The 17,628-nt window shown below is 35.2% G+C and overlaps 1 protein-coding gene and 2 long non-coding RNA genes across 3 annotated transcripts; 1 reads left to right on the top strand and 2 right to left on the bottom strand.

Moving 5' to 3' along the window:
* The first annotated feature begins 423 nt into the window (after positions 1-423).
* LOC141343415 (uncharacterized) lies at positions 424-2,679 on the top strand. The gene is made up of 4 exons (XR_012356741.1): positions 424-468; positions 613-693; positions 1,494-1,585; positions 2,364-2,679. It is a non-coding gene; the product is annotated as an uncharacterized lncRNA (long non-coding RNA).
* A 4,869-nt stretch (positions 2,680-7,548) lies between these two features.
* LOC141342579 (uncharacterized) lies at positions 7,549-13,191 on the bottom strand. Its single transcript, XM_073847064.1, has 7 exons — positions 13,033-13,191; positions 11,733-11,953; positions 11,508-11,621; positions 9,642-9,698; positions 9,350-9,547; positions 8,025-8,144; positions 7,549-7,923 (listed from the first exon to the last, which is right to left on the bottom strand). Exons 2-7 carry the CDS (start codon positions 11,904-11,906, stop codon positions 7,858-7,860), a joined length of 729 nt encoding a protein of 242 aa, XP_073703165.1. The 5' UTR covers positions 11,907-11,953; positions 13,033-13,191; the 3' UTR covers positions 7,549-7,857.
* Positions 13,192-15,641: 2,450 nt separating this feature from the next.
* Positions 15,642-16,393, bottom strand: LOC141342335 (uncharacterized). The gene is made up of 3 exons (XR_012356682.1): positions 16,298-16,393; positions 16,171-16,214; positions 15,642-15,813 (listed from the first exon to the last, which is right to left on the bottom strand). It is a non-coding gene; the product is annotated as an uncharacterized lncRNA (long non-coding RNA).
* Between the last annotated feature and the right edge of the window lie 1,235 nt (positions 16,394-17,628).

Here is a 17,628-nt window from a genome sequence, read left to right as displayed (position 1 = left end):
CCAAGTTTTGGCATCAAAACTTAAACAGGTGTGGTTAACTTACTCATTTGGCAGCAAAAAACTTTTTAATTGATATTTTAAGTTATCTGAACTCAACATTTTAATTAATTTGAAAGATTCACAATGTCTATTTAAAATGATTGGTCGCACTTGAAATTCTGCTTTGACAACCGCGCTGATTGGTCGATATAAGTTATATGACACAAGGCGGTATTTTTTCTCGTCATGCTGAATTTTGCTGAAGAACCAGCAGGACAGACGCACTAGCAGAAACCATCTGACACAAGAAAGACAAAAGTTAAATCAGTAAGTAGAGATTTAAACGCTCATATACATTTTTTTAAATTGATTTACACGTTATTCCAATGCTATTTTTTGTTTTGCTCCAGTAGCAGCACAAGTAAGCTGGCGGTAAAGCAGGTGGGAAGAAAGCCGTCGTGAAAGATTCATTAGAGTGAAGTTACACAGGTAGGTTAATGGTAAAATATAAGTGTAAATTTTGCTTGGTTCCGTTTTTATTTTTGGAGTATTTTGTACTTATAAATATGCCGGAGTTTCTAAATTTCTATAAGAACATTTGAATTTCCCGCTTAACTTTTTTTCCTCCCCCAGCGGCACTTGCAGGCAGGCGGTCGTGAAGCAGGCAGGGACAGGGATGGAGTCGGTCGTGACGAAGGCCCATGGATTACGCTGGTAAGTTAATGTTTAACACGCCTGTACGTTGTGACTTGCTTAATTTATTCATGTTTCTTTGATGTTGTGTTTTTAAAAGCGAGAATGAGAACTTGCGCTGTTGTGTATGCGCTTATGAGGGAACAAAACACGGACATGTACCGTTAAAGTTCGCTTTTACCTCAAGGTGCGCGCATAAACGGTCAAATGCACGCAAAAATATTTCAAAATGAGGCTCTCGCTTGGTGATTCACGTAAACCCTTGTCAGTTATGTCTTAAATGATCATAAACAGTTGAGAATGAAAATACGTTTGTAACAGTATATTGCATCCGTGTGGCTATTAATGCAGGTTTACTAAAGGTTTCATGAGGAGAACAATGCAAAGCTAAAAATTAACGAAATTGTGACACATTTACAGAGATAGGCCTATGTTTTTAATTAATAATTCTGTTCATGTAATGTGTTCTTGGTGCATAATATTAATTATTCGTTTTTAATAGATTTTATAAAATGTATTCAATCCTATCTGCATTTTGTTTTTAATCAAGTTACCATTAGCAGAGCTGTGACTGTTTTACATGTCCCTGTGAGCGATTTGTTGACTTTTTACTGTCGGGAAAGACGTGCAAAAATGTTGTAACAACGTTAACTTAGTTGGATCAGGTGTGTTTAATTAGGATTTCATCTAAACTCTGCAGGGCTCTGTCCCTCCAAGAATTGACACCCCTGATTTAAATGCTGTTATGAATTTCATTAAAAAAAAAAGTAGTAATAGCCAGTGGTTAGATTTAATATAATTGTTTTTTTGTTTTCACACAGAAGTTGTCAGAGCCGACTGAGGACCGAACTCTTGTGCTCCAAGGACCACCTCTTGTGTTTGGAGATGTTTGGGGATTTCTTCGACATGTTTGGTAAGTATTCCATGTAGAAAATAATGTCAAAAAGACAAGCACACATTAGATCACTCACACTCATTATATAAATTTGAATCTAAAGTGTTATTTCACTCAAAAATTAGAATTTTGTCAGTAGTTACCCTCGTGTCATTCCATATTCGTAAGACTTCCGTTCCTCTTTGGAACACAAATGAAGATTTTTAAAATAATTTTCAAGAGTTTTCCATTTCTCCATAGACGGACAAGAAAAGGTAAGAAAGACATGTGGTTCCAGTGATTTAACCTCAATTTTATTAAACAACGCACATGCTTAGGTTTGCATGAAACAAACTATAAAAACTATTAAAAATACAGATCCCCAATGCATGTTCACGAGAGCATCACAGTGCATGTGTTTTGTGTTCACGCAAGATCTGAAATCTGAACAGGCCTTGAATAATTTTATTTTGTAAGTGGTAAATTACATGTTTTTGCACTAAACACTCGTGCTGCTTCATAAAATTGAGTTTAAACCACCGAAGTCTCATGGATTTTTTTTCTAGACCTTGAAAATGTTACATTGGATCTCTGGAGAAACAGAAATCTCTTGGGTTTCCTTAAAAAAATCTTAATTTTTGTTTGGAAGAAGAACAAAGGTGTTAGGGGTGTGGAATGACATGAGAGTGAGCAATGACAGAATTTGCATTTTTGGGTGAACTGTTCCTTAAGATTAAGTTGCACTGTTTGAAATCTACATGAGCTTGCATGCATGTGAATTAACTTTAATTTGATAATGTTTTTTCATCTTTAATAGATGTCTGATGATCACAGCTCAAATCTTGCTGTTGTCAGTGGGGATTGTAATAGTTGAAGATGGGACTACTCTTCAGCCTCTCAACTCTTGGAAAAGTGGTGATGGACAATCTAAGTGACCTTCCTGAATCAATGTGCCTTCTGTTTGGACAAATTTATGTTACAGGTTTTGTGCTTTTCTTGTCAGCTGAGGAAAAAAAAAATGAAAATGACCTTTACATTGGAAATTAAAAACATGTTTATGTTAACAGTCAGTAAGACTTTCACCAACAGAGAAGAAACACCTTTTTTTTTTTTTTTTGTATAACACACACTCCAAGGAACTGGTATATCTCAAATTTGTCTTGTAAAAATGTGAAAAAATAAATAAATAATAGGTTTACATTTAAAACAGTTAACTGTTAAAAAAATGCTTATGTTGTTGTTCATGTCTTTTAAAAATGTAAGCTTACTATTAAAAATGAGCTGTTTTGTTTAAAAATGTGATATTAAATGTGAGTTTACAGTCAAAAATAGGAGTTTACTGTTAAAAAATGTGAATGTACTTTAAAAAAATGTAAGCTCATGATGCTGTTCATGTCTTTCTGGAAATGTGAGCTTACTGTTAAAATTAAAAATTAGCTATTTTGTTGTACATATGTCTTTTAAAAATATGACAGTGTGGGCTTACAGACAAAAATATGAGTTTACTGTTAAAAAAGGAGCTCATGATTTTGTTCATGAATTTTATAAATGTGAGCTTACTGTTATAAGTAATGTAAATGCAGTATAAGCCTAATAAAGTGGTTGATGTGGAAAAAAAACCTTGTTTTAATGATTTATAAATTATTTAATACAAGTAGAATATATATATATTTATATATAAGCTGAAAATTTAGGAAGTTTAGTCTGTTAGCCCTTTTAAGTTATCTGTACTTAAACATTTAAGTTAATTCAATGAAGAGACCACATTCGTTCAACTCAATAAATCGAGCTGTCATTTTCCCATTACTCAAACGAACTGAGGGAATCACTTTCCTCAAATCATTTGAGTAGTCTGAACTTATTAGGGTTTACAGTGATGCCCTAATCCTGGTTTAGTCTAAGCCCTGTCCGTGAAACCAGGCCTATATGGCATGAATGTAGTATTTAACACTAGCATATTGTTTGGATAATCTATCATTATATACTCTAGTTAGTAAGCATAAATATACATAGCCCACAAACAAATATCAGGCAGTTTACTAGGACTAAACTATGTTGTATGTCCTTTTTTAGTACTGAATGGAATGTCAATACTTAAAGTCAACAGTATAATTCTCTTACCTTGTTTTACATGTTGGATTTTACCCAATAGGAACATACGTAAACAGACTAATGTAAAGTTACTAACAGTAAGGTTAACAGAATGTTCATTTAAAGTAATCAGCGTGTTTGCACAAAAACTGACATGCAGTGTTTTTCTGAAACATTTTAGATCTCACATTTTTTAAATGTTACTAGTTACTACTTATTTTGGATGATTGAGAGAACATTCAAAAATGAATGTTTTCTCTAATGTTCCATAAGCATGAAAAAAACCATACATCACTACAAATGTATTTTTGTGCAGTCTGAGGAATGATAGAAATGATTAGAAATGATGTTTTCATAACCTAAAGGTTAAGAACGCATTTTTGGGCCTGAGCTTATACTGCAGGGCATTTTGGGGTTTCATTCATTGTAAAGGATGTGATTCTACCTCTAAATTTGGCAAAAACTTTGGTACCGTTTGCAGCAGACTACTCTGACTTTGCAGAATAATGCTGTCTAAGTAGCTCAGGAGGTTTTAGAACAAAACTACAGTTTGGCACATCTCTATGTCTACTTAAAATGAAAGAGTGTGCAGTTGCTTAGAGAAAAAAATGTTGACATATAAGATTTGTCTTCAGCATCCTTTCACTTCTCATCTAAAGGGTATAAGTGGGATCTCCAAGGGACTTTTGGCTGTCTGGTTTTATGTCTGTGCAGTCTTGCATCATGACGCAGGCTTAGTAAGCGTGACTTGCTTGTTTTCAGGCTTTGTGTTTTTGCAACTCCATTGGCAAGGCCACAGGGCCTCAATATGACCTCCAGCGACAGAACAGCAGCAGGCAACAGAATAAAAAGTTACATTTAGGGTTTATTTCAGACAAGTTGAAATTTGTCATTTTTAAATGAGAATTAGCAACGTTCTTTCCTCTAGAAACATTCCCAACTAATCGCAAAGAAACTCAACTCTGCCCAACCTCGGAATGAGCATGCACTTCGTCTGCTTGTAAATAGCTTAAGAGATTCTTTTAATCAGTCCAAAATGACTTTTCCATGAATATGATTTGGCCACAGTGCCTCACATTGAGTCCGGCCCCATCAGGTGACCTCAGGAACGCAGAAAAACATCACGTGTGTCAGAACGGTTTCGCGTGAGATGCAAAAATACATTGTGCTGCCATTTATTGCCTCAATGTTACCTTGGTTCTTCCTTAATGCAGTCTCCATTGAAATAATTTCATTTTGGGCCAATTTCAGCCTGAAAAAGATCCAATAAATGTTTATTAGGTGAGTGGCTCCAATAATGCACAAGCTCACCCGACAGGATTGGATGCTGATGTGGAAAATCCTCAGTATCCTGAGGTTCTTCCTGGACTAACAAGCTGAATACAAAAAGTCTAAATGTTTACATAAAAAGTAAACTTGGTTTTTCTTGAGAGGTACCCATGGCTCTTGGTCAGAAGATCTGGAAATATAGCATATGCATGACAAAAAGCAAACAGATTTGGCATTTAAGTAAAAAAAAAAAAAAAGAAATCAATAATGACTAATCAACGTCAGGGGTTTTATTAATTTTACCCTGGAATATGAAGTTTACTGTCAGTAGGCCCATAGTCCATAACGAATCCATCTAACACACAATCTTAATAGTTAGTTCAAAGCTGGCATTATGGAGCATCTATAGGTTTATAATGCCTTGAAAATATAGAGAAGTTAAAGGGTTGTGGGCACCAAAACATCCAGATATAAGAACATCTTTCCTCACAGGTCACATTTTTCATAAGCAATTCATATTTACTTATTTGTATATATGAACATGCTCTTACCTTCGAAACTCACAGTACACACTATTCTGTGCCATTTTAACTGTAATTATGTCATTCTGTGTTTATAATTACTGTGTTTTCCAAATGCTGACGCTTCTGGCACCAACGGCAGAAGCTGATTCTGATTAACTGAAAGGAAAAACGCCTATTAAAAAGCAAAGAAAAACTATTTGTTTCTTGATGCAAAACTTCAACAACTTAAAATCCATCTGGACTGTATAAATAAGACCACAAAGCATACAGACAGCGTAAATCATCACATCATCACATAAATGTAAAAGTATCAAGCAGCTGTGAATGAACCAAGCACGGAAACTACATTGCAGCAAGGATAAACGCCTTTGTATGGATATGAAAATACTATAATTTGAAGCTCTGACTCTTGCTGATGGTTTCAGCTGCTTTGAATTAGTGAGTCTCCTGCAAGGAACAAAAGTGGCACCCAGTGATTCAGCATCAAAGTAATTCCATTGAAGCTCAACCACAGACATACCTGTGGTATGAAATCTAAAAAAAACAGCTACCTTGATATGTTTGTTCCTGATCAAGAAAACTGACCTCCCAGAAACAGTAATTATTGACTGCGGGAGGAAGCACGCGTAACAGAGCTGGTTTACGGTTTCATGCATCTTGTATCATTTCACAACTTCTTGCAAAAATATTTTTTACTCAGATCAATATTTTTGTCTTTATTTAATAATAGGTCTTCTTGATAAGAAAGATAGTGGGACCGTCCTTACAGCAAAAGAAATGTTGGTTTATTTTGTGATGATATATATAAAGTGCTGTGATACAATCAAAATTATTAATTTTGGCATATTAATCTTGTCAGTGTCAGAAGTGGTAGCAAACGTTGGCAAATGTAAGACCAACCATTAAGAAATGCTTAAATTTACACAGTTACAATAAAGAAATCTAAACAGAAATAGAAAAAATGGCCATATATATACTGTGTTGTTACCTAAATGATCCACAGCTGTTAAGTGATAGTTGTTCATGAGTCCCTTGTTTGTCATGAACAGTTAAACTGCCTGCTGTTCTTCAGCTCACACAAATTCTTTGGTTTGTCAGCATTTTTGTGTATTTGAACCTTTTCCAACAATGACTGTATGATTCTGAGATCCATCTTTTCACACTGAGGACAACTGAGGGACTAATATGCAACTATTACAGAAAGTTCAAACGTTCACTGATGCTCCACTAGGAAACAGTGCATTAAGAGCTGGGGGTGTAAACTTTTGAACAAGATGTAGATGTGTAATGCATCGTTTTTTCCTTCTGGAGCATCAGTGAGCATTTGAACCTTCTGTAATAGTTGCATATGAGTCCCTCGTTTGCACTCAGTGTGTAAAAATGGATCTTAAAACGACACAGTCATTGTTGGAAAGGGTTCAAATACACAAAAATGCTGAAAAACCAAAGAATGTGTGGGATCTAAAAGATTTTTCTGAGGAACAGCAGGCAGTTTAACTGTTCAGGACAAACAAGGGACTCATGAACAACTATCACAAAAACAAACAAACAAACAAATGGTGGAATGTTTTCCCTACTTTTAATAATGTTTAACAGAATTCTGTCTGGTAGCCTTGGCAAAGTTATGTATCTTTCAAAGGCAAATGATTTGCATAAAACTCAAGCATCGTTACACCACCTGGTGGTGAAATCGTGCAAACAGCCACAAAAAGATAATACAAGTGAAGTCACTGTTGTTCTGAAATGTTTTGTACCTTTATGTAAGCAAAAGACTTTCAGTATCGTTAAATGTGAAAAGTGATTGAAATATTTTTACTACATTAAGGCTCAGTGACATAAAGGTAGATTCAGAATTGTAGAAATGTGTTCTTTGGAAACACTTTTCTCAAAGAAACAGTTCAGTCAAAAATGGAAATTTAGCCTAAAATCACCCTAAGGACATTCCAGGTGTAGGACTTAATGACGGATATGTTTCTCACAAACATGCAGCTTTTCACTTCACAAGATGTTAGTTGATGGACTGGAGTGGTAAAAAATCTGTTCATTTAAAGAAATAAATCTACTGTAAATCTTCGATAGTCTGATGGTAAGTAAAGATTTCAATTTTTGGCTGAACTATTGCTTTAAATGTCAGATTTTTATTGTGTTTTATAAGATTTCAATTTTTTATTGTGTGAAAACATTGTTAATCTAAGATCAGATTTGAACGGAGACAAATAATATAAATTTGTACGCATTTTAAACTTAATATAAAAAGAACCAAAGTGCTCAAGACATTCATTTCAAAAAGCAGCCCTCATTTTCTAGCAGTAATCAAACGCTTAAGGAAAACACCTGATTAGAATAAACATATTGGAAATCATCTCATTACTATATTGAGTGGTGTTGTATGTACTGTATATATTTGTTGCTCTATATCTTGTCTCTCTAACATGCAGGATCAGCAGTGGCATCTTCCATAAGCGGCTTGTGAAGTTCTGGATCCTCCACCAACTGCAAACACAGAGCAAAAGAAACAGAGCAGTTTTTGAAACTTTCTTGATGACAGTGGATTTGACTGATTGATTGTTGTAATAGTGCTGATAATACAGTACCTTGGCATCCTCATCCTTCTTGCACAAAGCTTTCCCAGTCAAAACACAGAAACTGATTGTCACACAGAGCAGAAGGACGGACAGCACTATCATCATGATATCAAGTCCTCCGAGGATGATCTAGAGGTGGGTAAAGATCAGAGTGTCATTTGAGGAAAGTAATGGTCGATAAGGCCTACATGTATAAGATAATGTATAAGATAAGAAACACAGTACGAACATCAACTCTAATTCAATCTGAAATAATATAATTCAAGAACCATCAGTGTTTTACAGAGTAATACTGCTCTGATTGAAATATAAATTACAGTTGAGGCCAAAAGTTGCATACACCTTGCAGAATCAACAAAATGTAATTGATTTTATCTAAATAAGGGGGATCATACAGAATGCATGTTATTTTTTATTTAATACTGACCTGAATAAGATATTTCACATAAAAGATGGAAACACAATGCATTAAGAGCTGGGGTGTAAACATTTGAACAGAATAAAGAGGTGTAATTTTTTCTTATCTTGCTTAAATATCATTTTTTTTTTTTTTAGTACTGCCCTTCATAAGCTACAGAAGGTACTTATATGTTTCCCATGAGACAAAATAAGTTATATTTACCCTGATTTTAAATTCAAAAAGGTTTCACCGCCCGGCTCTTAATGCACTGTTTTTGCCTCTGAAGCATCAGTGAGCGTTTGAACCTTCTGTAATAGTTGCATATGAGTCCCTCAGTTGTCCTCAGTGTAAAAAATGGATCTCAAAACAATTCAATCATTGTTGGAAAGGGATCAAACACACAAAAATGCTGAAAAACCAAAGAATTTGTGGGACCTAAAGAATTTTTCTGAAGAACAGCAGGCAGTTTAACTGTTCAGGACAAACAAGGGAATCATGAACAACTATCACAACAAAAACAACAACAACAAAAAAAACAGCTGTGGATCATTCAGGTAACAACACACTATTAAGAATCAAGTGCATGTAAACTATTATTTTCTCTTGTGGACTATATGTAGATGTCTTTTATGTGAAATATCTTATTCAGGTTAGTACTAAATAAAAAATATCACGCAGTTTGTTTGATCCCTCTTATTTTTGGTAAAGTAATTAACACTTAACAACAAGGTGTATGTCAACTTCTGACCTCCACTGTATGTTATATATTTTTCTACTAACCCACTTTAAGTATAATACTTAGATTAGATTAGATTCATGCAATAACTCTGAATTAGCAAGAGCTTGTGAAACCACAAACTAAAATAGCTTCACCAACTTTGGTCTTTTGATCCTACAAAATCTAATAAATAAAACGAAAAAAAATAAACATTACCTTATTGAGATACTTGTACTGCATACAGATCTCGCTTAGCCTCATCCATTCAGGGGAAGGTGTTGCATTGTCGTAAGACGAGTAATAACCGTTATTGCAGTATAGGTTATTTCCAGTTGCCAGATCCACTGAATACAGTACAACAAATGTGATAGCCAATGCAGCGCTGACTATATTCAGAATCACTGTGATGACCAGCTGTAAAACACAAACAATATAAACTGGTGATGTTCAACATAACTTTTAAAAACACTGATAAAGTGTATATAATATGGCTTTGATAGGCACGTACCAGAAAAGGACTGGGAAACTTAACTGCAAGAATAGTCACGATTCCAATTACAATGACCTAAAAAGAAAACTATTAAAAACCTCTGTGTATCCAAACATATTGAAATTAAAAGTGTACATTAGGTTTAATCATATTCATTGGATCCATCACAACTGATGACATAAAACACTAGCAAATCAAATTCAATGAAAATACATAGATAACAAGTCCTGAATGCTACCCGCCCAAAATAATTAAAATTGCACATGCATTTTACAGTAGATTTCTTCCTTCTCATCTTCTCAAACATATATACAGTCAAGCCCAAAATTATTAATACCCCTGGCAAACTCTGACTTAAAGTTACTTTTATTCAACCAGCAAGTTTTTTTTGACCAGAAATGAGACAGGCTTCTCCCAAAAGATAATAAGACGATGTACAAGAGGCATCATTGTGGAAAAAAATATTTATCATCTTTTATTTACATTTGAACAAAAAGTGGCATGTCCAAAATTATTCATACCCTTTGCAAACTGTCACAGTCTATAGGAAAATCCAAAGTTCTATACCATTCCAAATAGTCCAAACTGTTTTAAAGCATCCTAATTACCCTGATTCACTGGGAACAGCTGTTTTAATCAACTCAACAGGTGAAAAACAGAAGCTCTCTGCTGTTGGTTTGTGGACAGTCATGGCTAAGACAAAGGAGCTCACTGAGGACCTGCGGCTGCGCATTGTGGCTGCTCACAAGTCAGGAAAGGGCTATAAGACCATATCTAAATGTTTTGAAGTTCCAGTGGCTACAGTGCAAAGTATTATTAAAAAATACAAGACGTTCCGCACTGTGAAAAATCTCAGAGGAAGTTGGAAGGAAGCCAGAAGTGACACCTGTGCTGGCCAGGAGGATAATGAGAGAGGTAAAAAAGAATCCAAGGATCACCACCAAGGCCATCCTGATGAATCTGGGCTCTGCTGGTGGCAACATCTCAAGGCAGACACTGCACACCACTGGGTTCCACGGACGCAGACCAAGGAGGACACCACTTCTCCAGATAAGGCACACAGAAGCCCACTTGGCCTTTGCAAATGCTCATCTGGACAAAGAAGAAGACTTCTGGTCTTCTGTTTTATGGTCAGATGAAACAAAAATTGAATTGTTTGGCCACAAAGGTGTAGCCTTCATTTGGCGTAAAAAAGGAGAAGCCTTCAACCCAAAGAACACCATCCCCACTGTCAAACATAGGGAACCAGGGAACCTAATTACAGTACACAGCACCATGAAAAAGGAGCAATACATCACAAATTCTCAACAACAACATCAGGCAGTCTGCAGAGAAACTTGGCCTTGAGCACCAGTGGACATTTCAGCATGACAACAACCCAAAACACACAGTAAAAATGGTAAAGAAATGGTTAGCAGACAAAAACATTAACGTTTTGCAGTGGCCCAGCCAGAGTCCTGACTTAAATCCAATTGAGAATCTGTGGAGGGAGCTAAAGATCAGGGTGAACCTGAAAGAGTTGGAGCTCATCGCTAAAGATGAATGGGCAAAAATACCAGTGGAGACATGCAAAAAGCTGGTCAGCAATTATAGGAAGCGTTTGATTGCTGTAATAGCCAATAAAGGCTTTTCTATTGATTATTGAGAAGGGTATGAATAATTTTGGACATGCCACTTTTTGTTCAAATGTAAATAAAAGATGCCTCTCGTACATCGTCTTATTATCTCCTGGGAGACGTCTGTGTCATTTCTAATCAAAAAAAAAAAAAAAAAAACGTTCTGGTTGAACAAAAGTAACTTAAGTCAGAATTTGCCAGGGGTATGAATAATTTCGGGGCTTGACTGTACTTGTTAATAAATAAGCAGAATAAGACAAATTCTTACCACACCACCTAACCAGAAAACAACCCCTGAATATGTAAGGATGTTCCATATCTGAATGCTTTGTAGCAAAATCCCAAACACAATACTGATGAATCCAACTATTATCTGCATAGTCTGTGGCATAAAAAAAAAACAGAAGATTTTTGTTCATACACATTAAAAATCAACGTCAGATGTTAGATGTCTTTTAATGAAAGTATTAAAAAACAGAGTTGCTTAATTCACCCCAAGAGCTGTGTGGATGTTCGTCAGCTTCTTTTTCATATTCAGAGACACAGAACACACTGGACTGCAGCAGAGAAAACCCAGAATCTGACACAATACGGGCCATTTGCTCTTTGGGTTTGAGGCGATGGCGATGACCGTCAAACCCTCACCTTTAGACACCGTCACAGCCATGATGCTACAGACTTTAGCCTTCCAACAGGTGATAAAGGCCAAACGTCCTGTGTAAAGACAAGCAAATTAGCATTACAGTGCATCACAATTGGTATACATCAAATCATTAAATCAAGCTTTGAGGGAAAACAAACAAAGCTTGTTTAACTCTGGTAAAAAAAAAAAAGACATTTCACTACATGCTTGTCTTTCTCAAGCAAAATTGAAACATAAATCATGATAAAATTCAGTCAGCTGCAAAAATCAAACAGGTAACCACTACTTTGTCCAACATTCCTTTTTTTATTAACTACACTACCAGTCAAAAGTTTTTAAACAATACAATTTGTAATGTTTTTTTAGAAGTCTCTTCTGCTTACCAAACCTGCATTTGTTTGATCCAAAATTTTAAATATTTGTACTATTTGAAATAAGTGTTTTCTATTTGAAAATATTTAAAAATGCATTTTTCCTGTGATTTCAAAGCTGAATTTTTAGCATCATTACTCCAGTCTTCAGTGTCACATTATCCTTTCATTTCATAGAAATCATTCTAATATTATGATTTGCTGCTCAAAAAACATGTATTATTATTATTTTTCAGGTTTCTTTTACGAATAGAAAGTTCAGAAGAACAGCATTCATCTGAAATAGAAATTGTCGTAACATTATAAATGTCTTTATCATCACTTTTGATCAATTTAAAGCATCCTTGCTAAATAAAACTATTAATTTCTATAATTCTTCTATAATTTCTACTTTTGACTGGTAGTGTATTTAACTACATATTTGTTTTTCTCAAACTAAATTTATCAATCAACTGCAAAAATAAAACAGGCAATCTACTTTGTCCAACAGTTTTACTATATCCAGTAACAACATTTAAAGCACATGTGACAACCTGCTAGAAACAAGAAGAATTTAGGTAATTATACTTTTGAATTCAAATCTGACAACTTAACCCAATCTTAATAGAAATCTTTCACAAACATTCTAGGTTAAATTTAGTTATTGACAGCTTATTGATGGCGGAAGTAGTCATTGCGAACAAAATAGAAAACTGTGTAAACATCCACCAGTGACGTCGAATTTATACTTTGCTGTATTACATATTTCAGAAACCTCTTAAGAAACAACTCAGACTTACCCTGTGACTAACAGTCCAGAGTGCTGTTACTAGATTTGAGGAAAACGTCGAACTTTGGGAGCAGAAAACAGGCCCAAGACACCGATGTTAGTTAATGATTGCTCTTTTGATTCGGATATTTTCCAAGAATCTTTTGATCCAGTTCAGTATGCAGCCAAAGATTCATTCGCGAATCAGACTGAATCACATAAAAGTGACTCGCTGAACCGTAAACCGTTTCCTTCAGACTGTCTGCTTAATAAGTAACACAAACATTTCAGCCAAGAGATGTACATTAATTTAAGCATTGTGAATACAAATGATATTTATGCAGGATGAACGGAAACTGTGACGCATTGCGCGATGACGTAAAGGAATCACTGAATCGATTTTGTGAACCGATTCTTTAAAATGAACTGATCAACAGGAACGATTCAACTTGTCCATCCTGACCTGAGTACGATCCGGAAAGCCTCGTTTTCCCGTCAAAAGGCGGAGCTGTTTTCCTGACAATGATGTTGTTAAACAGTCAGATATCCTTTTGCTTATACAGAAGTGGTCTAATCTACAATAACATTAAAGGCACAATATCCTTAACGACAAACATTACACCTGAAATTAATAATAAAGCAATTAGCTATAGATTTCAAAGGACCCGCTGACTTACCTTTACCTGCCTTTGCAAACTTTAGCTAAACTTTTGAGTGGCATCCTTAGCACTTTCATTTATTAAGCATTTTAATTTATTAAGCATTTATCTGGTGGCTTTGTTCAGTTTTTACACTTTCGACTTGTATAGCATATGCTACATGCCATCTAGTGGTGAAATAAAGCAATTTACAGCCATATATATCTTTGGCCCATAATTAAACTTAGGTTAAAAACAGAAGAAGATCCTTGTTTTTTATGTCCCCTTTAAAGAATAAAACAAAACTAAAACAAACAAAAAAAGACATAGTAACCATTTACTCCGTTTTTTTTTTTTTTTTTTTTTTTTTTTTACATTTTGTTCATTGAAATAAAGCTAAAATAAAATAAAATAATCAAACAAAAAATAATGTTAGACCAGATGTCAGGTAGACTCTCTCTCTGTTATATTATCTCAGGGCTATCTTGATGGGAATATTAGCAAAACATTCTTAGAACATATTTTTGCCCATTGCCTGTTAAAAAACATCACATGCTGGTTAGGTTTTGAAGTATGAGCTGGTTTTAAGCTTGTCCTAAACTGGTCTTGGTCAAAAGCAAAATATACCACTCTATGCCAGTATATAAACTGAATTTCGTGGAACAGATAATAAAATTACAGATAAAACTGACCCTAAATATGTTTGTGTTAATCTTAGAATGTCAGGTATAGCATCTCTTCTTGCTGCTTGTTGAAATGCTTGTGTTGTGCTCTTCTCTTACAATAACTGGTGCTGACACTCACCCTAATTTTTCACACATATTTCCGCACATTACTCACGTTATTTCTGTCTTCATCAATACACTTCCTGTTTGCATTGATTCAATGGTGGACCTAATACACACTTTTTCACCTTTTTTACTGGACATTTGATCTAACTCTATACGTATTTTTCATTTGGCAGTTCACAGCAGCATGTGCCTGAATGTCAGGGTTCTGTCACTTTAGTTGGTCTAATTCTTAATTTAGTGAGAGGATTCTGGCACTCACATAGCTTGTTGTGCTCCTTTGGTTGTATTGAGGTGCCCCTCCGAACCTGATTTTAAAAAAAAGTCTTCTTCAGCCTCCCAAATGCTAGAGCTAGCCCTACACAGTTGAATAGATTTGAACTTAAACTAGGTGAACTACCAATTTTGTTTGATGTATTCTGTGAACTTTCCCTGAACATTGTTTAAAGAAATGGAAAGACCTTTTTATGTTTAACCGGCGCCCCTATTTTTGAGCATTTTCTGAAAAACGACTTATCCAAATAAAAATGTCTGTAGCTCTTGAACCCTAAGGTCTATATTTATAAATCTGGTACTGATTGAAAGTAGACACCTTAATCTTTGTTACTCTGGAGTTAAAATAACTCAAAATTAGTATAGCAACAGAGTAAAACAAGGTAAAACATACATGAAAGTGACTTGCGATATCTTTGAATAAAATATAATTAGGGAAAAAAGGATGAGGATTGGATGATAGGGCTTTGAAAACACCAAAAAGATAAAGCTGAATGTCTGTTCATGCTTTGATTCAAATTTGAGGATGATACTCCCAAAAATGTAGTTTCTGTAAGCTTTTATTTAAAAAAAGCCTAGGCGTCCTTTCAAAAAAGCCATTTGGAGACCCCAAGTGGACACCTGGTAACCAACTGACCAAATGAGTCAAAACAACACATTACATTTATGTATATCAATTCAGAACTGCTCTGCCCACCAAAACACTCAAGAAAAAAATATTTATGGAAAGCATTTGTAGTTTTTTTGGTTACCAAGTCTCCAAATGGTATTTTTTGAAAGGACACCTAAACTTTTCCTGAAATAATTAGTAATATGTATTTTTTTTTTTTTTTATAATTTTTTTTTTATATATAATTTTTTTTTCTTCACGTTTCACTTACAGAAACTAAAATGTATTTTATTTCAAGAAAAGTTTGGGAAATGTCATTTAGAGCTTTTATTTCAAGAAAAGTCAAGGAATCCATTTGTTTACATTTGTAAATGTCTTTGTCTGCTTATTACAAATACCCAACTACTGTAAAACTAAATACATTATTTATAGTATTTTCAGTGTATGAAGACTCAAGGCAGTCACAAAAAATGTTTGTTCTCTGACCAACTGGATGCCAGTCACTGAAAATGTTTGTTCTCTGACCAACTGGATGCCAGTCACTGAAAGACAGGAAAGAGAGAGAAAGAAAGAAAGTGTGTAAACAAAACAAATCAAATCCACAACACTGTGTTTACATATATTGTATTATCTCTCTCTCTCTCACACACACACATACACACACACACACACACATACACACACACACACACACACACACACACACACTCTCTCTCTCTCTCTCACACACACAGACACACACACACACACACACACACACACACACACACACACACACACACACACATCCAAACCCAAACAAGCGCACACACTCAAATCTCATACATACACATGGCACGCACAAACAAACACATACATACCTCATGAAGTCCTCTCACTTCCTCCACGTTGTCATGTTTACAATCTAGAACAGCACATGAACAAAACACATCAGACACATCATAATACATAACATATAAACATTCGGAGAACGCTGTTGACACTTACGTGCTAATGCTATCCATGGCTAGGGTGCATCTCAGTGCGTCTTTCTGCTGTTCTTCGCCACGAATTCTAAAAACCACACACAATAGCACTAAAAACGCCACCAAACTCTTATAAAGTCGACGTTCTATGATGGAGAGACTCAGATGTAAGCTTTTGCAGAAAATCCGTTCGCTGACTATGGCGTTCATCCGGGGTCAAATATATGACGCTGCAACGTGCACTCGTCTCACTGAACGTCTCACTGACGTCTTAAATTTTTTTTTTTTTTTGCTATTAAATCCATTCATTTTAAGACGCAGACGAGACGTAGACGTGACGTAGACGTCACGCAGACGTCACGTAAATCACGTGTGGCAGTGAAGTGTTGAGCCAGACGTCACGCGTGATTCACGTGTAGCAGTGAAGTAATTTATTTATTTTTTCTCTAACACGTATCATAACACGGTGCTCACACGGCTCATTGCAGTGTGTGAGCCAATGCACAATTTACTTGCCCTTCATTCATTCCTCTCAATGAACGTGACATCTGCGTCTGACTTGTAACGTGACGTCTGCGTCTCTCTCTCTCTCTCTCTCTCTCTCTCTCTCTCTCTCTCTCTTTTTTTTTTTTTGCAGTTCCAAGCATCTTTTTCCCGATTAACTTATACATTAATTACGTGCATATTATTTTTCTTTCAAGATAACAAAGTATACAAGTCTATAAGTGCTGCTGCTCCGATTTGATTGTTATTTTATAGCAATAGCAGGAGGATTCCTCAACAATGATAATGCACATATGTTATAGGCCACGGTCTGTTTTTTTATAGTATAGGCTAAATAAAATCCATGAGCCAGCACGTTTCAGTGACCTATACATAAGACTCGCTCTGAAAGACTCTGAAAGACATTAGTTTTGCATGTACTGTATATACAATTAGAGGAGTATGCTACATTTTGAGAAAAAATAACTTTCTATACAATCTTTTCCAATTAACCTATCTATTCTTTTTATTAACTGACAATCCCAAACAACTCTGCGCCCTGCGAGCGTTTTGGTGCAAAAGTCTTTGCAGATTTTATGTCGATGTTGTTAGCGCAGGAATATTTCCAATATTAGAAAAGCTAAACTGGACAGTCCTCCTTGAAACATTGTGCTCCGGAGAAATGTCTTGATCACTTGTGAACGAACGAAAATGTACGGCAAAATCCTGTGACAATCCTGATATAAGCAGCTACAATAATTTTATGTTTTAATATACCCTATGCCAGTATAATTTGTAATTGTAATTATAATTGTATAGTAGCCTATATTTTATAATATTTTAATTTTAATAGAATTATAAAATAAATAT

The sequence above is a fragment of the Garra rufa genome, chromosome 9 (assembly GCF_049309525.1).
Source record: "Garra rufa chromosome 9, GarRuf1.0, whole genome shotgun sequence".
Lineage (NCBI taxonomy): Eukaryota > Metazoa > Chordata > Actinopteri > Cypriniformes > Cyprinidae > Garra > Garra rufa.
This window is presented reverse-complemented; position numbering and strand designations above follow the sequence as displayed.

Bases quoted from the DNA above. Each gene is read 5' to 3' on its own strand.
- LOC141342579 (XM_073847064.1), bottom strand. From the start codon at position 11,906: ATGGCTGTGACGGTGTCTAAAGGTGAGGGTTTGACGGTCATCGCCATC. The intron at 8,145-9,349 runs GTAATGTTTATT...ACCCACCTCTAG, and splicing joins AGTACAAGTATCTCAATAAG to ATCATCCTCGGAGGACTTGA. The intron at 7,924-8,024 runs GTACTGTATTAT...CTGTGTTTGCAG, and splicing joins AGAAGGATGAGGATGCCAAG to TTGGTGGAGGATCCAGAACT.